This window comes from Crinia signifera, chromosome 11 (assembly GCF_055691185.1).
Source record: "Crinia signifera chromosome 11, ASM5569118v1, whole genome shotgun sequence".
Classification (NCBI taxonomy): Eukaryota; Metazoa; Chordata; class Amphibia; order Anura; family Myobatrachidae; genus Crinia; species Crinia signifera.
This window is the reverse complement of record NC_139227.1, coordinates 58202658-58217844: the sequence shown is the minus strand read 5'-3', so window position 1 is coordinate 58217844 and position 15187 is coordinate 58202658. Positions and strand designations below refer to the sequence as shown.

Below are 15187 nucleotides of genomic sequence, written 5' to 3'. Positions count from 1 at the left end.
AGGCCATCCAAGATTGGCCAATTCCCTCTTCGCTGAAAGGTATTCAACGTTTCCTGGGTTTTGCCAATTATTACAGAAAATTCATTCGTAACTTCTCTTCTATTGTGGCTCCCATTACTGCCTTGACTAAAAAGGGGTCTAATCCAGCGAAGTGGCCGGCAGAAGCCATCGAAGCCTTCCATCTGTTGAAACAGAGGTTTACTTCCGCTCCTGTTTTAAGACAACCTGATACCACCTTGCCCTTTATTCTCGAGGTTGATGCCTCCTCCGTGGGTGTCGGGGCAGTCCTCTCGCAGAAAGCGCCCGATGGTCGTCTTCATCCCTGTGGGTTCTACTCCCGTAAGTTCCTGCCTGCAGAGCGTAACTATGCCATCGGCGATCAAGAGCTCCTCGCCATCAAGTTGGCATTAGAAGAATGAAGATATCACTGTTCGTGAGGAGCTGTTCATGAGATCACAATTATCACAGACCACAAGAATCTTCTGTATCTCAAGTCTGCTCAATGTTTAAATCCCCGTCAAGCCAGATGGACACTTTTCTTTTCCAGGTTCCGTTTCAAGCTGTCGTTCTGTCCAGGGACACAAAACCGAAAAGTTGATGCCCTTTCCCGCTCATGGGAGCAAGAAAGTGAGTCTAAGTCCACACATCAACACTTTATTATTGATCCAGTGGCATTCTCCGCAACGAGAGTTTCAAATCTCACGCCCCCTACAGGGAAAAGATATGTAAAGCTAGCTCTAAGAAAGAAGTTGCTCTGTTGGGCGCATTCTTCAAAATTCGCTGGCCATGCAGGCATTCAGAAAACTTACGAGTTTATCACCAGGTCCTACTGGTGGCCGTCCCTCAAACAGGATGTACAGGACTTTGTCTCCTCTTGTGCTAAATGTGCTCAGCACAAGACCAGTCGTCAGTCTCCTCCTGGGCAATTGATGCCACTGTCAGTGCCACATCGTCCTTGGACGCATATCTCTATGGACTTTGTAACTGATCTTCCAGAGTCTGACAAGTTCACCACCATCTGGGTGATTGTTGATCGGTTCACCAAGATGGCTCACTTCGTTCCCCTCACCGGTCTTCCGTCAGCTTCCAAGCTGTCCCAGCTCTTCATCAAAGAGATATTCAAGCTTCATGGGCTGCCTCTTGAAATCATCTCCGATAGAGGAGTCCAACTCGTAGCCAAGTTCTGGCGAAGCCTGTGCTCCCTGCTTCAAATCAAGTTAAAGTTTTCCACAGCCTACCACCCTCAAACCAATGGCCAAACGGAGAGGGTGAATCAGGACCTTGAAGCATTTCTCCGCACATATGTCTCTTCTTCCCAAGATGACTGGGCTCAACTCCTTCCATGGGCAGAGTTCTGCCATAATAACCAATATCATTCTTCATCAAATGTCACTCCATTCATTGCCAATTATGGGTTTCATCCTCGAGTTCCTGACTTCACTCTGCAACCTGTGTCCTCTGTTCCAGCGGTCGACACGACCATCCGGCAATTCGTCAAATCCTGGAAGCTCATTCGTTCTTCACTTCTGAAGGCTTCAAGCAGGTACAAAAAATTTGCCGACAGGAAACGCAGAGCTGTGCCAGCCCTCCGTCCAGGAGATCGTGTCTGGTTGTCAACTAAGAATCTTCGATTGAGAGTGCCATCGATGAAGTTCGCTCCCCGATATATTGGTCCTTTCCCAGTTGAGCGAGTCGTCAATCCAGTAGCTTACAAGCTCAAGTTGCCGCCCTATTTGAAAGTGCCAGCTACATTCCACATTTCGCTGCTCAAGCCGCTGGTCTTGAATCGCTTTCATTCCAAGCTCCCCAAGGCTCCTAAGGTTTGCACCCAGCGTGGAACAGAATATGAGGTCAGTAAAATCTTGGACTCTCGCATCCGATATGGTCGTCTGCAATATCTGATCGATTGGAAGGGCTACGGCCCCGAAGAGCGATCATGGACCAATGCCATCGATGTCCATGCTCCCAGACTCATCCGGGCGTTCCACTCCAAGTTTCCCCGCAAGCCTAAAAGGTGTCCTGGGGCCACCCTTAAAGGGGGGGGGGTGCTGTCACGATCCGAGCTCTCAGAAAGGCTTTCTTACCGGCTAAGTGCCTCCGCAGGTTCAGCTTGCGGTCCAGACGTCATCCCTGCCGGCGTCCTGTCTGCCGTGCGCCATCACCGCTGCCATCCTCCAGTCCTCTCAGCGCTGCTGAGTCCGCGGCTGCGCGGCGCACCGCTCTCCTGTCTCCCAGTGACAGTCCCCAGTGCACGGCAATCCACCTGTCCGCCGCCATTGCTCCCAGTATCCAGCATGGCGTGCACAAACACACTTTCCCGCCATAGCAGACATGGGGGCTGCCATGTTCTTCCCAGTCACATGTCTGTGCTGTCCAATCCTGTTGGTTCTGATCTCCCTGTCATACTTCCTCGGCCAATCCTGGCCACCCAGTGGGGATAAGTATGCTGGGAGCTCTCAGAACCATTGCTAGTGCTTCAGTTGTCTCCAGTGTATGGTCAGCTGTCCTTGTCTCCGTGCAAGTGTATTTATCTGCTGGTGTTGTCTTCCATGCTGCAGTGTGTTCCAGGTTGTTCCATCTCCTGTGAAGTCCAGGTTATTCCACCGCCTGTGATCCTGCCTCTCAGCCCAGCGACCAAGCCTAGCTCCGGGACTCTGGTCCTTCCGATGCTCCAGCATCATCCACCATCGATGTCTCATCGCTAATCCGATATTCCGGATCTCCTGCTTCCGTCCGTCATTCCGGACCCACAGTCATCTCCCGTCCGTCATTCCGGACCCACAGTCATCTCCCGTCCGTCATTCCGGACCCACAGTCATCTCCATATCCGATATCCGGATCCGATGTTCCACCATCGATACCATTCATCATATCTGTAAAGTATTGCAATCTGCATGAACTGTCATTACTCCTGCATACTTTACTGTCTGTCGTTATTACAACCATCTGCAAATAAACTCCGGTTGTATTTTACCTCTGACTGCTTATTGGCTCTGGGTGCACTGTCGCGCAGTCCATGCGCAAGGGTCCTCTCCAACCTCCCCGGTTCAGGTACCGGTCCAGGTCCCCACCAGAGGTCTCAGTCTTGTCGACTAAGCCCCCTGGTGTGAAACCACGTCTGCATAAATTCAATCGGTGCCTGGAGACTGTTAAAGCCGAGTCTGCCCACTCACTCCAAGCTTTATTTAGCTGTATGGAGTGTGGCGGGTCCCGGGTTGGGGATCCGTTCTCCAGTGCTGGTATGCGGGCGGTGTCCGATGTGAGCTGCCACTATCACATTCAGACCACCGTTTTGCCGCAACCGCACAGAGCCGTGGATCGTCTCCCGCTGTGATACAGGTTAAGCCGCGGCGTCTAGGAGTAGTACACCGGGGGTTAGAGCCCGTTTGACTGGTTCCAGGATAGTGCTGACGTCAAGCACTGCGTTCCTGGCTGGGCGTGTCCAGTGGCGACTGGGTCCTGATGAAGCTCCCATAAGCGAAGCGTACGCTGACCCGTCAGCAACTTGTTGTGACTCCCTACTCCCTTCCCCCCATACCAATGTATATATTATTGTGATTTATCAACAGCCTTATCTCTGCCTCACCAGCGTGTGCCAGTCGCCACTGGACACGCCCAGCCAGGAACGCAGTGCTTGACGTCAGCACTATCCTGGAACCAGTCAAAAGGGCTCTAACCCCCGGCGTACTACTCCTAGACGCCGCGGCTTAACCTGTATCACAGCGGGAGGCGATCTACGGCTCTGTGCGGTCGCGGCAAAACGGTGGTCTGAATGTGATAGTGGCAGCTCACATCGGACACCGCCCGCATACCAGCACTGGAGAACGGATCCCCAACCCGGGACCCGCCACTGATTGACAAGCGGGTGCACACTCCATACAGCTAATAAAGCTTGGAGTGAGTGGGCAGACTCGGCTTTAACAGTCTCCAGGCACCGATTGAATTTATGCAGACGTGGAGACTGACATCTAATAAACCAGTCTAATAAGGGGAGAAAAGTATTGCAGTCACACCTATTAGGATATATTATCCTTTTTAAAATCACTCTATGTTTCATGTTCTGTGATGTTTGTGTCTTATACTTCGCTACTATTTTAGAAAATCCTAATAAAAGTTAGATTTTAGATTAAGTCAACCTCCTTGTGCACCACATAGTGACATTCTTTCCTTTCCTTGTTGCTTCAATTAACTTGTGTCCAGTGGTAGCACACCCTCCATTGTTTGAAGTACATCATAATAAATTAATACATGAGGGTAATTTCTAAAAATATTGTTATACCTGAACCTGTGCGACTGTTCTGATCCCTTTCCCCCCGATTCCCCCCTAAACCTGTCTCAGATATTTAGCCATGTTATTCCCAAAGAATCTATATACTTCTCCTGGTAATCCGTCAATCCCTGGGGCTTTACCTTGTGGCATTGTCCTTAAGGCCTCCTCCACTTCCTCTAAGCTAAAGGGTTCTTCCAAACTTATTTTACTCTCCTCTGCTAAAATTGGCATTTGGGGCTGTTCCAAATACTTTTTAAGAGCCTCCCCCCCTAAGGTCAATCTAGATCTATATACCTCCTTAAAGTGGCTCACAAATACTTTAGCAATTTCGGGGCTGGTGGTTATGATTTGACCACTATCTGTGAGGATTCTAGTTATAGTAGCTGAGGGTGCGTCTGCCTTAGCAATATATGCCAGAAATGTACCTGCTTTGTCACAGTTAAGATAGAATTGGTGGGAGCTTTTTAGGATTTGGGAACTAGCCATTATCTGAAGGTGTTCAAGCCATTTGTTTTGGGCTTCCAACCATACCTCTTTAGGAGGTCTCGTTTTTATCCCTCAAATATTGTTTTTCAGACCCCCTCATTTCTGATTCTAATATGTTCGATATTTCCCGACATTGCCTCTTTTCCCCCGCTATTTCCTTCATAAGAATGCCTCGAAGAAAGGCTTTAAATGTCTCCCAAACCACTGTGTTTTTAGCCGAGGCCGTATTATGGGTAAAGTAATCATCTATCTCCTCCCCCATTGCCTCCCCTCTTTTAAACTTCTTTAACCAGCTTGGATGAAAACGCCAGTAGGTAAAGCCCCTATCAAGGTTTAAATCTATCTGCATTGTTACTGGCGAGTGATCAGAAATACCACGTGCTGCATGTTCTATCTTTACAACCTGGTTTGTTAATTTATCTGAAGTCAATATCATATCTATCCTAGAGAAGGAGTTATATGAGGCCGAGTAGCATGTAAACTGCTGGACGTTAGGATGTCTCTCTCTCCAAATATCCCGCCATCCCAACTGCTTAACAAACACAGCAAGACCATTATTATTTGTGACTTTACTTGCTTTCATCTGTAGTCTATCTATCTTAGGATCAATAGTTGCATTATAGTCACCCAAACAGATTACATGTGCCTCTGGCCTTTCTGCCACAAATTCAGCAACCTTCCTGAGCACATCATATGAAAATGGCAGGGGCATGTATATTGCCATTATACAGAATCTACATCCTGCGATATAGCCGTCCAAAAAAACAAATCTCCCCTGCGGATCTATTTTATTCGTAATACATTCAAAACCAGTACCTTTATTTATTATCACCGACACCCCTCTAGAGGAAGGAGAAAACTGGGAGTGATATGCTTTTTCAATCCAGGGTCTCTTTATCGTCGCAGTCTTATCCCCAAATAAATGGGTCTCTTGCAGGCATATAATGTCCGCACCCATCTCTCTGCATTGCTTTAGCACCAGTGCCCTCTTGATTTTTTCGTTTACCCCTCTTACATTCCATGTCAATACATTAATCATTCCCAGTTTTTTCCTTTATCTCCACCACGGTGCCCCAGTGAAAGGCCTCCAATTTCCCTATACAGTCTGAACAGGATCTGCAGGACATACATACAACACACATCACATAACATAAAACACAAACAGTTACCCCTCCCCCCTCCCTGTATAACCTATCCCGTTAGGTATACCTCTAACCTCCCCCCCCCTTCTTACACACTATTTTACTCTAACCACTCTTTGAGGGCCCTTACAACCAGCCACTTAGGGATTTATCCCTTTTTTTTAAGGCGTGCTCAGCTCCCCAACCTAAAATTCACAGGATATTATTATACCCTCAAATCTTATCAACAACATATTTATAAGTATTTTTAAACTGAAAGATATATATTTCTACCTCCCTTTCCCACCCCCCCACCCCCTCTCTGTGATCATGATCAACTTTTTGGTCTCCTTAAAAGTCCGCTACCGTGCCCCCTTATACAGGCAACTGGGTTCGCCCCGGGTGGACTTTATTGAGCCATTCCGCAGCCTCTTCTGGCGAGAAAAAGAATTTGGTTTCGTCATTGTGCTGGACACGAAGTTTTACAGGATACATCATGGAGTATTTTAAATTTAAGGCTCTCAGCCTTTCCTTGATCTCCTTAAATCTCGCCCTCTCCTTCTGGATTGTATATGGGAGATCAGGAAAGAATGATACTTTCTGTCCATTAAAGCTGACATTTTCCTTGTATCTAGCAAGTCTCAACACATTGTCCCGGTCTTGATAATGCAGTAATTTTACTAGCATAGTACGTGGTGGGGCTCCTGGAATAGGGGGTTTAGAGGGTACACGGTGTGCTCGTTCTATTGAAAAGAAGGGAGTAAGGGTCTCTTTGCCGAATGTTTCGGCCAGCCACCCTTCCATGAATTTTTCGTGGTCTTTCCCCTCTGCTCTCTCCTCTAGGCCTATTACCCGCAGGTTACTTCTGCGTAGCCTCCCCTCCATATCAGTGACCTTGTTCTGTAGGTCCGTTATTTTACTTGAGGCTGTGTGCATCTGCTTTTGTATTGGTGCTATGATGTCCTCCAGATTTGAGATTCGATTCTCTACTTCTGTGACTCTGTCCCGGGTCTTTTGGGCATCATCTCTCAATAGTGTTATATCAGATTGCAGTTTATCGATTTGCCCTGATAAGCGGGTTTCACATGAGCTTACTGCATTTAATACCTGCTGTAAAGTCACTTCGCTCTGTGGCTTTTCCCCACCATTTTTAACAGGTGTGGTGTGGGGGGTATTCAGGGTCGAATTGCTTGTACTCTGTGTCTGTGCACGTGCAAGTTTCTCTTGCCTTGCTGCAGCTGCAGCCGCTGCCCCGGTTTTTACCATTCTGGATTTATGCTGGGGAATTGAGCACTGTTTGCAGTTTTTTTTTTATTTTTTGCCTTAAGAGAACTATGAGTCCTTTATTTTTTATGTTCACCGCCTGCTGGATTAGTACAGTATTGCAATCCCCCAAACACTGTGCGTCAGTATCGGTATATGCAGTTAAATTTGCTCCACCTTTATACTCTTTAAAGACTTAATACGCTGGGTTTGTAAATATAAGCAGTGTAACAGTCACTGTGCCTTAAAAGACACTCTTACCCGCCTCACCAAACCTTCCTCCTCCATCTGTCTGTGTCCCTCTTTAGTCTTTACAGCCGCACATAGGATCACAGCAGGGGGACTAGTTGAGTCACCGAGTCAGTGTTCCGTGCCTCCTCTCTGAGGGTGCTTTTCTGTTGCCTTCAGCAGCATATAATAGTGTCTCATATGGGGCAGCAACCGGGTTTAGAGCGTCTCACCCCGGCCCTCAGCCTCCGGCGTCCAAGCTCAGCGTGGTCGGGTAGCAGGGGAGCGCTCACCGCCAGGATCACTCAGCCTCTTCCGGCAACTGAGTTAGGCGTTTCTGTGTGCGACAGGAACTCCGGCCGAGCCGGATCAGGATTCACCTCAGTCACGCAGCCGGGAGTGCGCTCCAAACCGAGAGGCAGCACAGAACGCCACCGTACAGCGCTGCCGGTACACCGCGGTCTCCAACTTCCGTTCCAGCAGATTAGCCTTTAGCCTGGGTTGCGCTCCAAACAGAGAGGCAGCACAGAACGCCGCCATACAGCGCTGCCGATACACCGCGGTCTCCAACCTCCGTTCCTGCAGGTTAGCCTTTAGCCAGGGTTGTAGGGCTTATCCTCAGCGGGGAGAGCAGGAGTTAGGTATGGTGGGCTAGGGAGAGACGCTGGGGAGCTGAGACTCACTTCCCCTCACACGCACGCCGCCGTGGCTCCGCCCTCCATCCTAGAAAATTACAGAATTAAAAAGGTACCAATAAAAAACTACTGGATGATAAAAAACACAAGCAGCTCTAGGAGAAACTTGAAGCTCAATGCCTAAAACATAAGAAGGAATTACTCCTATTTAAGAAGAACAAACTAACCACAGTAAAATCTGATTACGAGCAGTACAAGGTATACAGGTGGCTGAGTGGAACCCAGGTGTCTGTATCTCGTGTAACAAAAATCGAACCTCTTGGAAAAACAAGAGATCCCAGAAGAACAGAAATGACTCAGCATCCAATAGTGATAGTGATTTTTGTGCACCAGACTCCGATGATCCATCCACAAGCATCGCCAGCCCTTTAGGAGTGATCACCAGGGCAAAAACCGTTGATGTTCGCGGAGAGGGGGCCAAAATCAAAAATCATCAAAGCCTCTCTCAAGGGGCACGAAAAACTAGTGTTCAATTTATCCTCACATATATTAACTGATCCGGAAACCACTGTCCTGAATAAAGGCTTATCGTTCGTTCCTACAACGGTCCACCAGGACTTACGTCTGTGTACAGCAAGCCAACTGATAGGAATACGTTCCTTCTTAAATCTAGTTGCCATCCACCGGCACTAATCCGTGGCTTACCCAGATCCCAAATGCTACGTGCAGCCCGCATTTCCAGCAACAAAATATCCTTATCAGCTACCCTGAATAACATGATCAATAATTTTATCATCCGAGGGTATTCTTACAAAGATCTAGTGCAACAGAAAAAAAGATATCATGCAAATACCAAGGGAATCGTTGTTGCAAAAATCTACACAAAACTCCACTGGCAATAGAATTCCTTTTGTCACTAAATATACACCGATCTGCGGAGCATTGCCGCAACACACAAAAAAACTATGGCCTATTGTCACCAGCGACAAGGAATTACCAAGCTTGAAAGACGGCTAATGCAGCATACCGCCGTGGTCAAAGTATCAGGGATATACTGGTTAAAACTAACTTGGCCCCGATTGCTAAAGAAACATTTCTACCAATCCGCAATCGTGGGTGCGTGAGATGCCCTACATGTACTACATGTAGTTACATGGAACCGGGAACATATGTCAAGAACCCCCATTCTGGCGAGAAGTACAAGATAAGACAGACCCTGACCTGCACCACAACGTTTATAATCTACATCATTATATGTCCGTGCGGATTATTATACGTGGGTCAAACCTCTTGTGACCTTAGAACAAGAATGGCTCAACATCGTTCATCGATCCGGGCATCCTTGGAGGGCAAAGAGTCAAAGGGAATCGAGCAACCCGTTGCAAAACACTTCAAACTTGCAGGACATTCATTGGCCAGTCTCCGCTGTAAAGTAATAGATCACGTCCCACAACCACCCGAGGTGGGGACCACCAAAGGAAACTGTCACAGTGTGAATCCAAATGGATTCACACCCTGAACACTCTAGTCCCTAATGGACTTAATGATAAGTTCACATGGAACATCTTTCTTTAAATATCCAGTCTTCAAATATTCATTTTCGAAATATCTGTGCTTCTGCTATTAATGTTGTTCTAACATTTTCCTTTCTATTCCAGGCAAAATGAGTAATCCATTAGGTAGTTATGCTTTATAATAATATAGTATGAGGGAATCCTGTGAAGCCGGCATATAACATATGGTGGAGCCGCGATCCCCATACAGCCCACTTTCTGACATTCCACAGCGGGACTGTGGAGTGCAGCACGGGGTTAATATGATATAATTGATTCCTCGATTTGTTAGTCTTTTTAACATTTTTATATTTCGTATCCAGCACTGAGTACTAGTTTGAGCACAGTAATGTCACACGATTTGATTTTCTCATTTGTCACTGTGTTTATTTATCACTGTATTGTTGTACATTTTTAGCGTGATGCCCGGCATGTAGTGACGCAATTGAGGCAACTCCCACGGGGCGTCCCCGAGAGTCCGGCCTCCCGGAAGTCCTGGCAGCCCTTCATCATTGCTACACGCTGCACTCGTATCTATTTAATGTCTCAAGATGAGGTAAGAAACTGTTTTTGCTTATTGCACCTTGCACTGTTTATTTCAGCTTCTATATGACCTAATGAAAAGGCCGCAGAGGTCTTGAAACGTTGTCATGTACATTTAATTTCTAAAAACTTCTAAAAAGCACCTTTGAAATCCACGTGAGTGCCGCCTCTTCCTTATACGTGTTTGTATGAGAAACCACCGCTATATATATAGTTATATATCTATATATATATATATATATATATATTATATAGATATATATCTATAGATATATAGATATATATCTATAGATATATATCTATATATATATATATATATATATATATATATATATATATATACATATATATATAAATAAGACAGCTCCTGGGAAACAAACAGCACTGGACTCACATGTGATTTTCACGTGCAAAAAGTTTATAAGTCCCCATACCCAAAAACATCAATGTCATCACTGAGGCATGACAACAACAGGACTAAGCAGTCCAACACCCTTAGGCAAGTATCACAGCATACATTACTGCTTGGGCTTCATTGGCCAAATCGTCCCTTGACGACAGTCGTTTCGGTGTTGCATGCACCTTTTTCAAAAGGGAATAGATAATACGAGGCTGAAGATGGCTTCTTATTCGGCCAGCTTCTTTTCACTTCTTATTCAAGCTTCAGCTTCTTATTCAGGACAATCACTTTTACAAGGGTTAATGAATCTTGGACCACAAATTTGACACCAGAAATCCACACACTTACATGTGACCCACTTGCAATTTCTTTTGACCAACATGGATTTGGGCAGAAATAGGGCACTAAAGTGGGCATGGGTCTCAGATTTCATCATTTTGAATAAGTAGCTGTGTCCTGCAAGGGTTAAACTGCGTTGGTCAAAAAATATTTCACTTGAAACCCACACAGGTGGGTCACTTACATATGACCCACTTGCAAATTCTTTTGACCAACATGGTGTGTGTGTATTTCAAGTGTAATATTTTTTGACCAATGCTGTTTAACCCTTGCAGGACACCAGCTACTTGTTCAAAATGATGAAATCTGGGACCCATGCCCAATTTAGTGCCCGATTTCTGCTAAAATTCATGTTGGTCAAAAGAAATTGCAAGTGTGTCATATGTAAATGACCCCCTTCTGTGGATTTCAAATCAACTTCAGCCTCGTATAGATAATGTCAATCTCGAGTGCCACAGGAGGAGTTACCTAAATAGTGTGATAAAGCATCATGCTAACCTGTATGTCACGCCTGCACAGCAGGAGCTTTCAAGTCCCGGCGACACGCGTCATCCGGCACCCGATCATGACGTCAGACGTCGCATGTACACGTGCCGCATTTGGGGGGGGGGGGGGGGGGGGAAGGAAGGTTCCTTCATGCAGCGGAAGTTATGGCAGTAGCTATAGAAACATAATCTAGAGATGGGGACAAAATTAATAGTATCACAGGAAAGTAATGTATCGTAACCATGGCAATGAAGCCCAAAGCAGAGAAATACATTACATACAACTGGACTTGTTATATTTATTATTTATTTATTAGCAGTTTCTTATATAGCGCATACATATTACGCAGCGCTTTACAGAGAATATTTGAACATTCACATCAGTCCCTGCCCCAGTGGAGCTTACAATCTATATTCCCTACCACATGTACACGCACACAGACATACTATAGTTCTTTTTGTTGGGAGCCAATTAGCCTACCAGTATATTTTTGGATTGTGGGAGGAAACCGGAGTACCCGGAGGAAACCCATGCGGGGAGAATATACAAACTCCGCACAGTTAGAACAATGGCGGGAATCGAACCCATAACCTCAGCGCTGTGAGGTAGTAATGCTAACCACTACACCATCCATACTGCCCCATATATACATCATAATATAAATTATACCACACCAACAAGACGCACATACATAGAAGATACACACTATATACAAATGGAAAAGAACTCCAAAACGGAGTCTTTCTCTTAGTACGGAGTTAAATCGGCAGGATCGATCAGAAACCAGTTACCCCTAATTAATAATAGCCTCAAATTATCATAATCTCAAAATCAACAGATACCCAGAGTTAAATGATGTAATATCGAGGCTGTTTAAAGAAATTATGTAAACGTGAACTCTTCATTCAATCCAGCCAGACTCATTGACTGGAGTTCTTAAATCCAGTAACATTCACGTTGTAACAACCTAGTATGTCGGTCCGCTCCTCATCTTATATAATCAATCGGCATAAAGGAGAAGTCCTTAATCGTATGTCCGCACTGGACAAAATGTTTTGCCACTTTTTCCCCAAGTGGCAAAACATTTTGCCCAGTGTGGACATATACGATTAAGGACTTTCTTTTTTTTTTAAAACAAAGGGAAAGATCATAATAATTTCCATTTCTCACAGATTGACATGGATACAGGGACAAGTACAATCAATGGATACAGAACAGATCGGAGAATCAAGAACAATCATATTCATAACAGGATACGTTTTCCAGAAGAGAAGTGCGGAAGAAAATTTCTTTAAAATGAATAAATCTAAAACCGTTGTATAAGGGTTTTAGATTTATTCATTTTAAAGAAATTTTCTTCCGCACTTCTCTTCTGGAAAACGTATCCTGTTATGAATATGATTGTTCTTGATTCTCTGATCTGTTCTGTATCCATTGATTGTACTGAGTTCCTCCATCTGTCCCTGTATCCATGTCAATCTGTGAGAAATGGATATTATTATCTTTCCCTTTGTTTTTTTTTTTTAAATATTTTTTTTTATAAATTTCTATGAATTGTTAAAATAAACATGTTCTGCTCTTTATAGATTTGTATCATACACCCCTGATGAAGTCTCGTGTGGAGACGAAACGCATCTGATGAAGTCTCGTGTGGAGACGAATCGCATCGGGCTTATGTATACACCAACTGTATGAAAAAATCTTCTGGCAAGAAAGTGCATACATTTTTGTTTTTATGTTTACAATTTTTAATAAATGTTTTATATTTAAGAATCTTGTCCATATCTATAGGAGTATAAGAATATAGGGGAAGATTGCAGTAAATACTGGTAATTTTAGGGCGCTATTTAACACTTCTGTGGTGGTGTTTGTGAGAAACGCCTAACTAGTAGTAGGCCAAGTGTTATAAGCGACCGTAGTCCATAATATCTAATAATAGCGCAAGTTCTGGGAATTTTGTAATATATATATATATATATATATATATATATATATATATTCGATAGGATGGCGGCACTCCGAAATAAAACACCAGAGAGTAGTTTTATGTAAACCGACGTTTCAAGACCGTCAGGTCTCTTTTGCACCTGGTGTTTTATTTCGGAGTGCCGCCGTCCTATCGACTACATGTGAAGTACTGCTTGCCAGTTACTTTATGGAAGGCACCTGCATCTTATACCTGTATTTACCTATACCTACTTCAGCCATTGATTAGAGTGCCTCCTTGAGGAATTTATATATATATATAACTGGAAGATTGGCGGCACTCGGACGACTTGAAATAACTGGAGACCACACAGGTTCAAGATCTTTCGAGATTTAATCTCGTCATCAGGACAATCTCGAAAGATCTTGAACCTGTGTGGTCTCCAGTTATTTCAAGTCGTCCGAGTGCCGCCAATCTTCCAGTTATATTTGCCAACCCAGTCGGGCTAATGCTTGAGAAGGCACCGGGCGCCAATATATCACAAAGCAGAGGGGTGCCAGCTATTCCACTATATATATATATATATATTATATATATATATATATATATAGAGGGGGGGGGAAATGAGCAGCACTCACGCGGATTTTCAATAAAGACACTTAGATAGTGTAACCTGGTAACGTTTCGGATTTTACTCCGTCCTCATGACCAAAAAAGCATTTTTTTGGTCATGAGGACGGAGTAAAATCCGAAACGTTACCAGGTTACACTATCTAAGTGTCTTTATTGAAAATCCGCGTGAGTGCTGCTCATTTTCCCCCCTCTGCATTTGCCTTCACGGGCAGCACCCCGGTCCTTGGATTTACATCTGTTTGTCGGAGTGCCAGGTTCTACCCCACTGCTATATATATATATATATATTACACACAGTAATTGGGGCGTGCATCACCAGATAACTCACCAGACCAGACAGTTCTCCATTTCGTACAGGGAGGCATTCCTGACACGACTCTCTAGCCCCTCCCCCAGCACCGACGCCAACTGTATATTCTCCAACAGCATCTGTAATAGCAGAGAAAAGGTCTATGTCAGCGGAAACTGTGGGTCCTGACCCCAAAGTGGGTCCCGACCTTCTCAGCATGGGGTCGTGGCTCATTGTTGCTGACCATCAGGCTGATGACTTTTCTGATCTCAGTCAGTGATTTAAGGAGTCTGTTACTTCAGGCTTCTCACATCATTTTGTGCCTCCACAATGCTGCCATGAATGTGCTGTCTGCTGACTGCACATGTGATGTTATGACCTTCTGCAGTAACTTGCTGGGGTCCTGTAATTATTTTAATTGTCTGATGGGGTGCCAGAGCAAAATAGAGTACCCTTGGTCCATGTGATAGGGACATCTATATAACGGTATCAGAGACTGGCATGAGGGGGACTCAGCCAGCACCTGGTATCAAACACTAAGATATACAGGGGCAGATTTATTAAGCTCGGTGAAGTGATAAAGTGTCTCGTTTTATCCCTGGCCAATCAGCTCCTAACTGTGAAGTTACAGGATTGGTTTGAAAAATGACAGGTAGGAGCTGATTGGCCGGTGATAAAAACCAGACACTTTATCACATCCCCAAGCTTAATAAATCTACCCCACATCTACCCCTGGTCCTACCTATGAACCCCACTAATTACTGGTGGTTTCCCATCCGCAGTATCACCAGTACAATTCTGGTCTTGTAACAAGAACTAGGAGGGGGTACAGGGGAAAAGGGAGGGGAAACCATGGAAATACATTGTCCAAACAGACAGAGCGCATTGCACAGTATAATACACATCCAAATAACGAGACACTGAAGCAGAGGGATTGACCCCTGAAGCGGAGGGATTGTCAATCCCTCTGCTTCAGTGTCTCGTTATTTGGATGTGAATGCCTCCTTCAAGTGA

General features: G+C 45.0%; 1 protein-coding gene across 2 annotated transcripts in view; it reads right to left on the bottom strand.

Moving 5' to 3' along the window:
* EXOC3L1 (exocyst complex component 3 like 1) overlaps window positions 1-15187 on the bottom strand; it is a 154426-nt gene that overhangs the window by 99514 nt on the left and 39725 nt on the right. For both annotated transcript variants that reach the window (XM_083165050.1, XM_083165051.1), the window contains exon 7: window positions 14213-14313. In XM_083165050.1, coding sequence (XP_083021176.1) covers window positions 14213-14313 — 101 coding nt within the window. The remainder of the gene's footprint in view (window positions 1-14212; window positions 14314-15187) is intronic.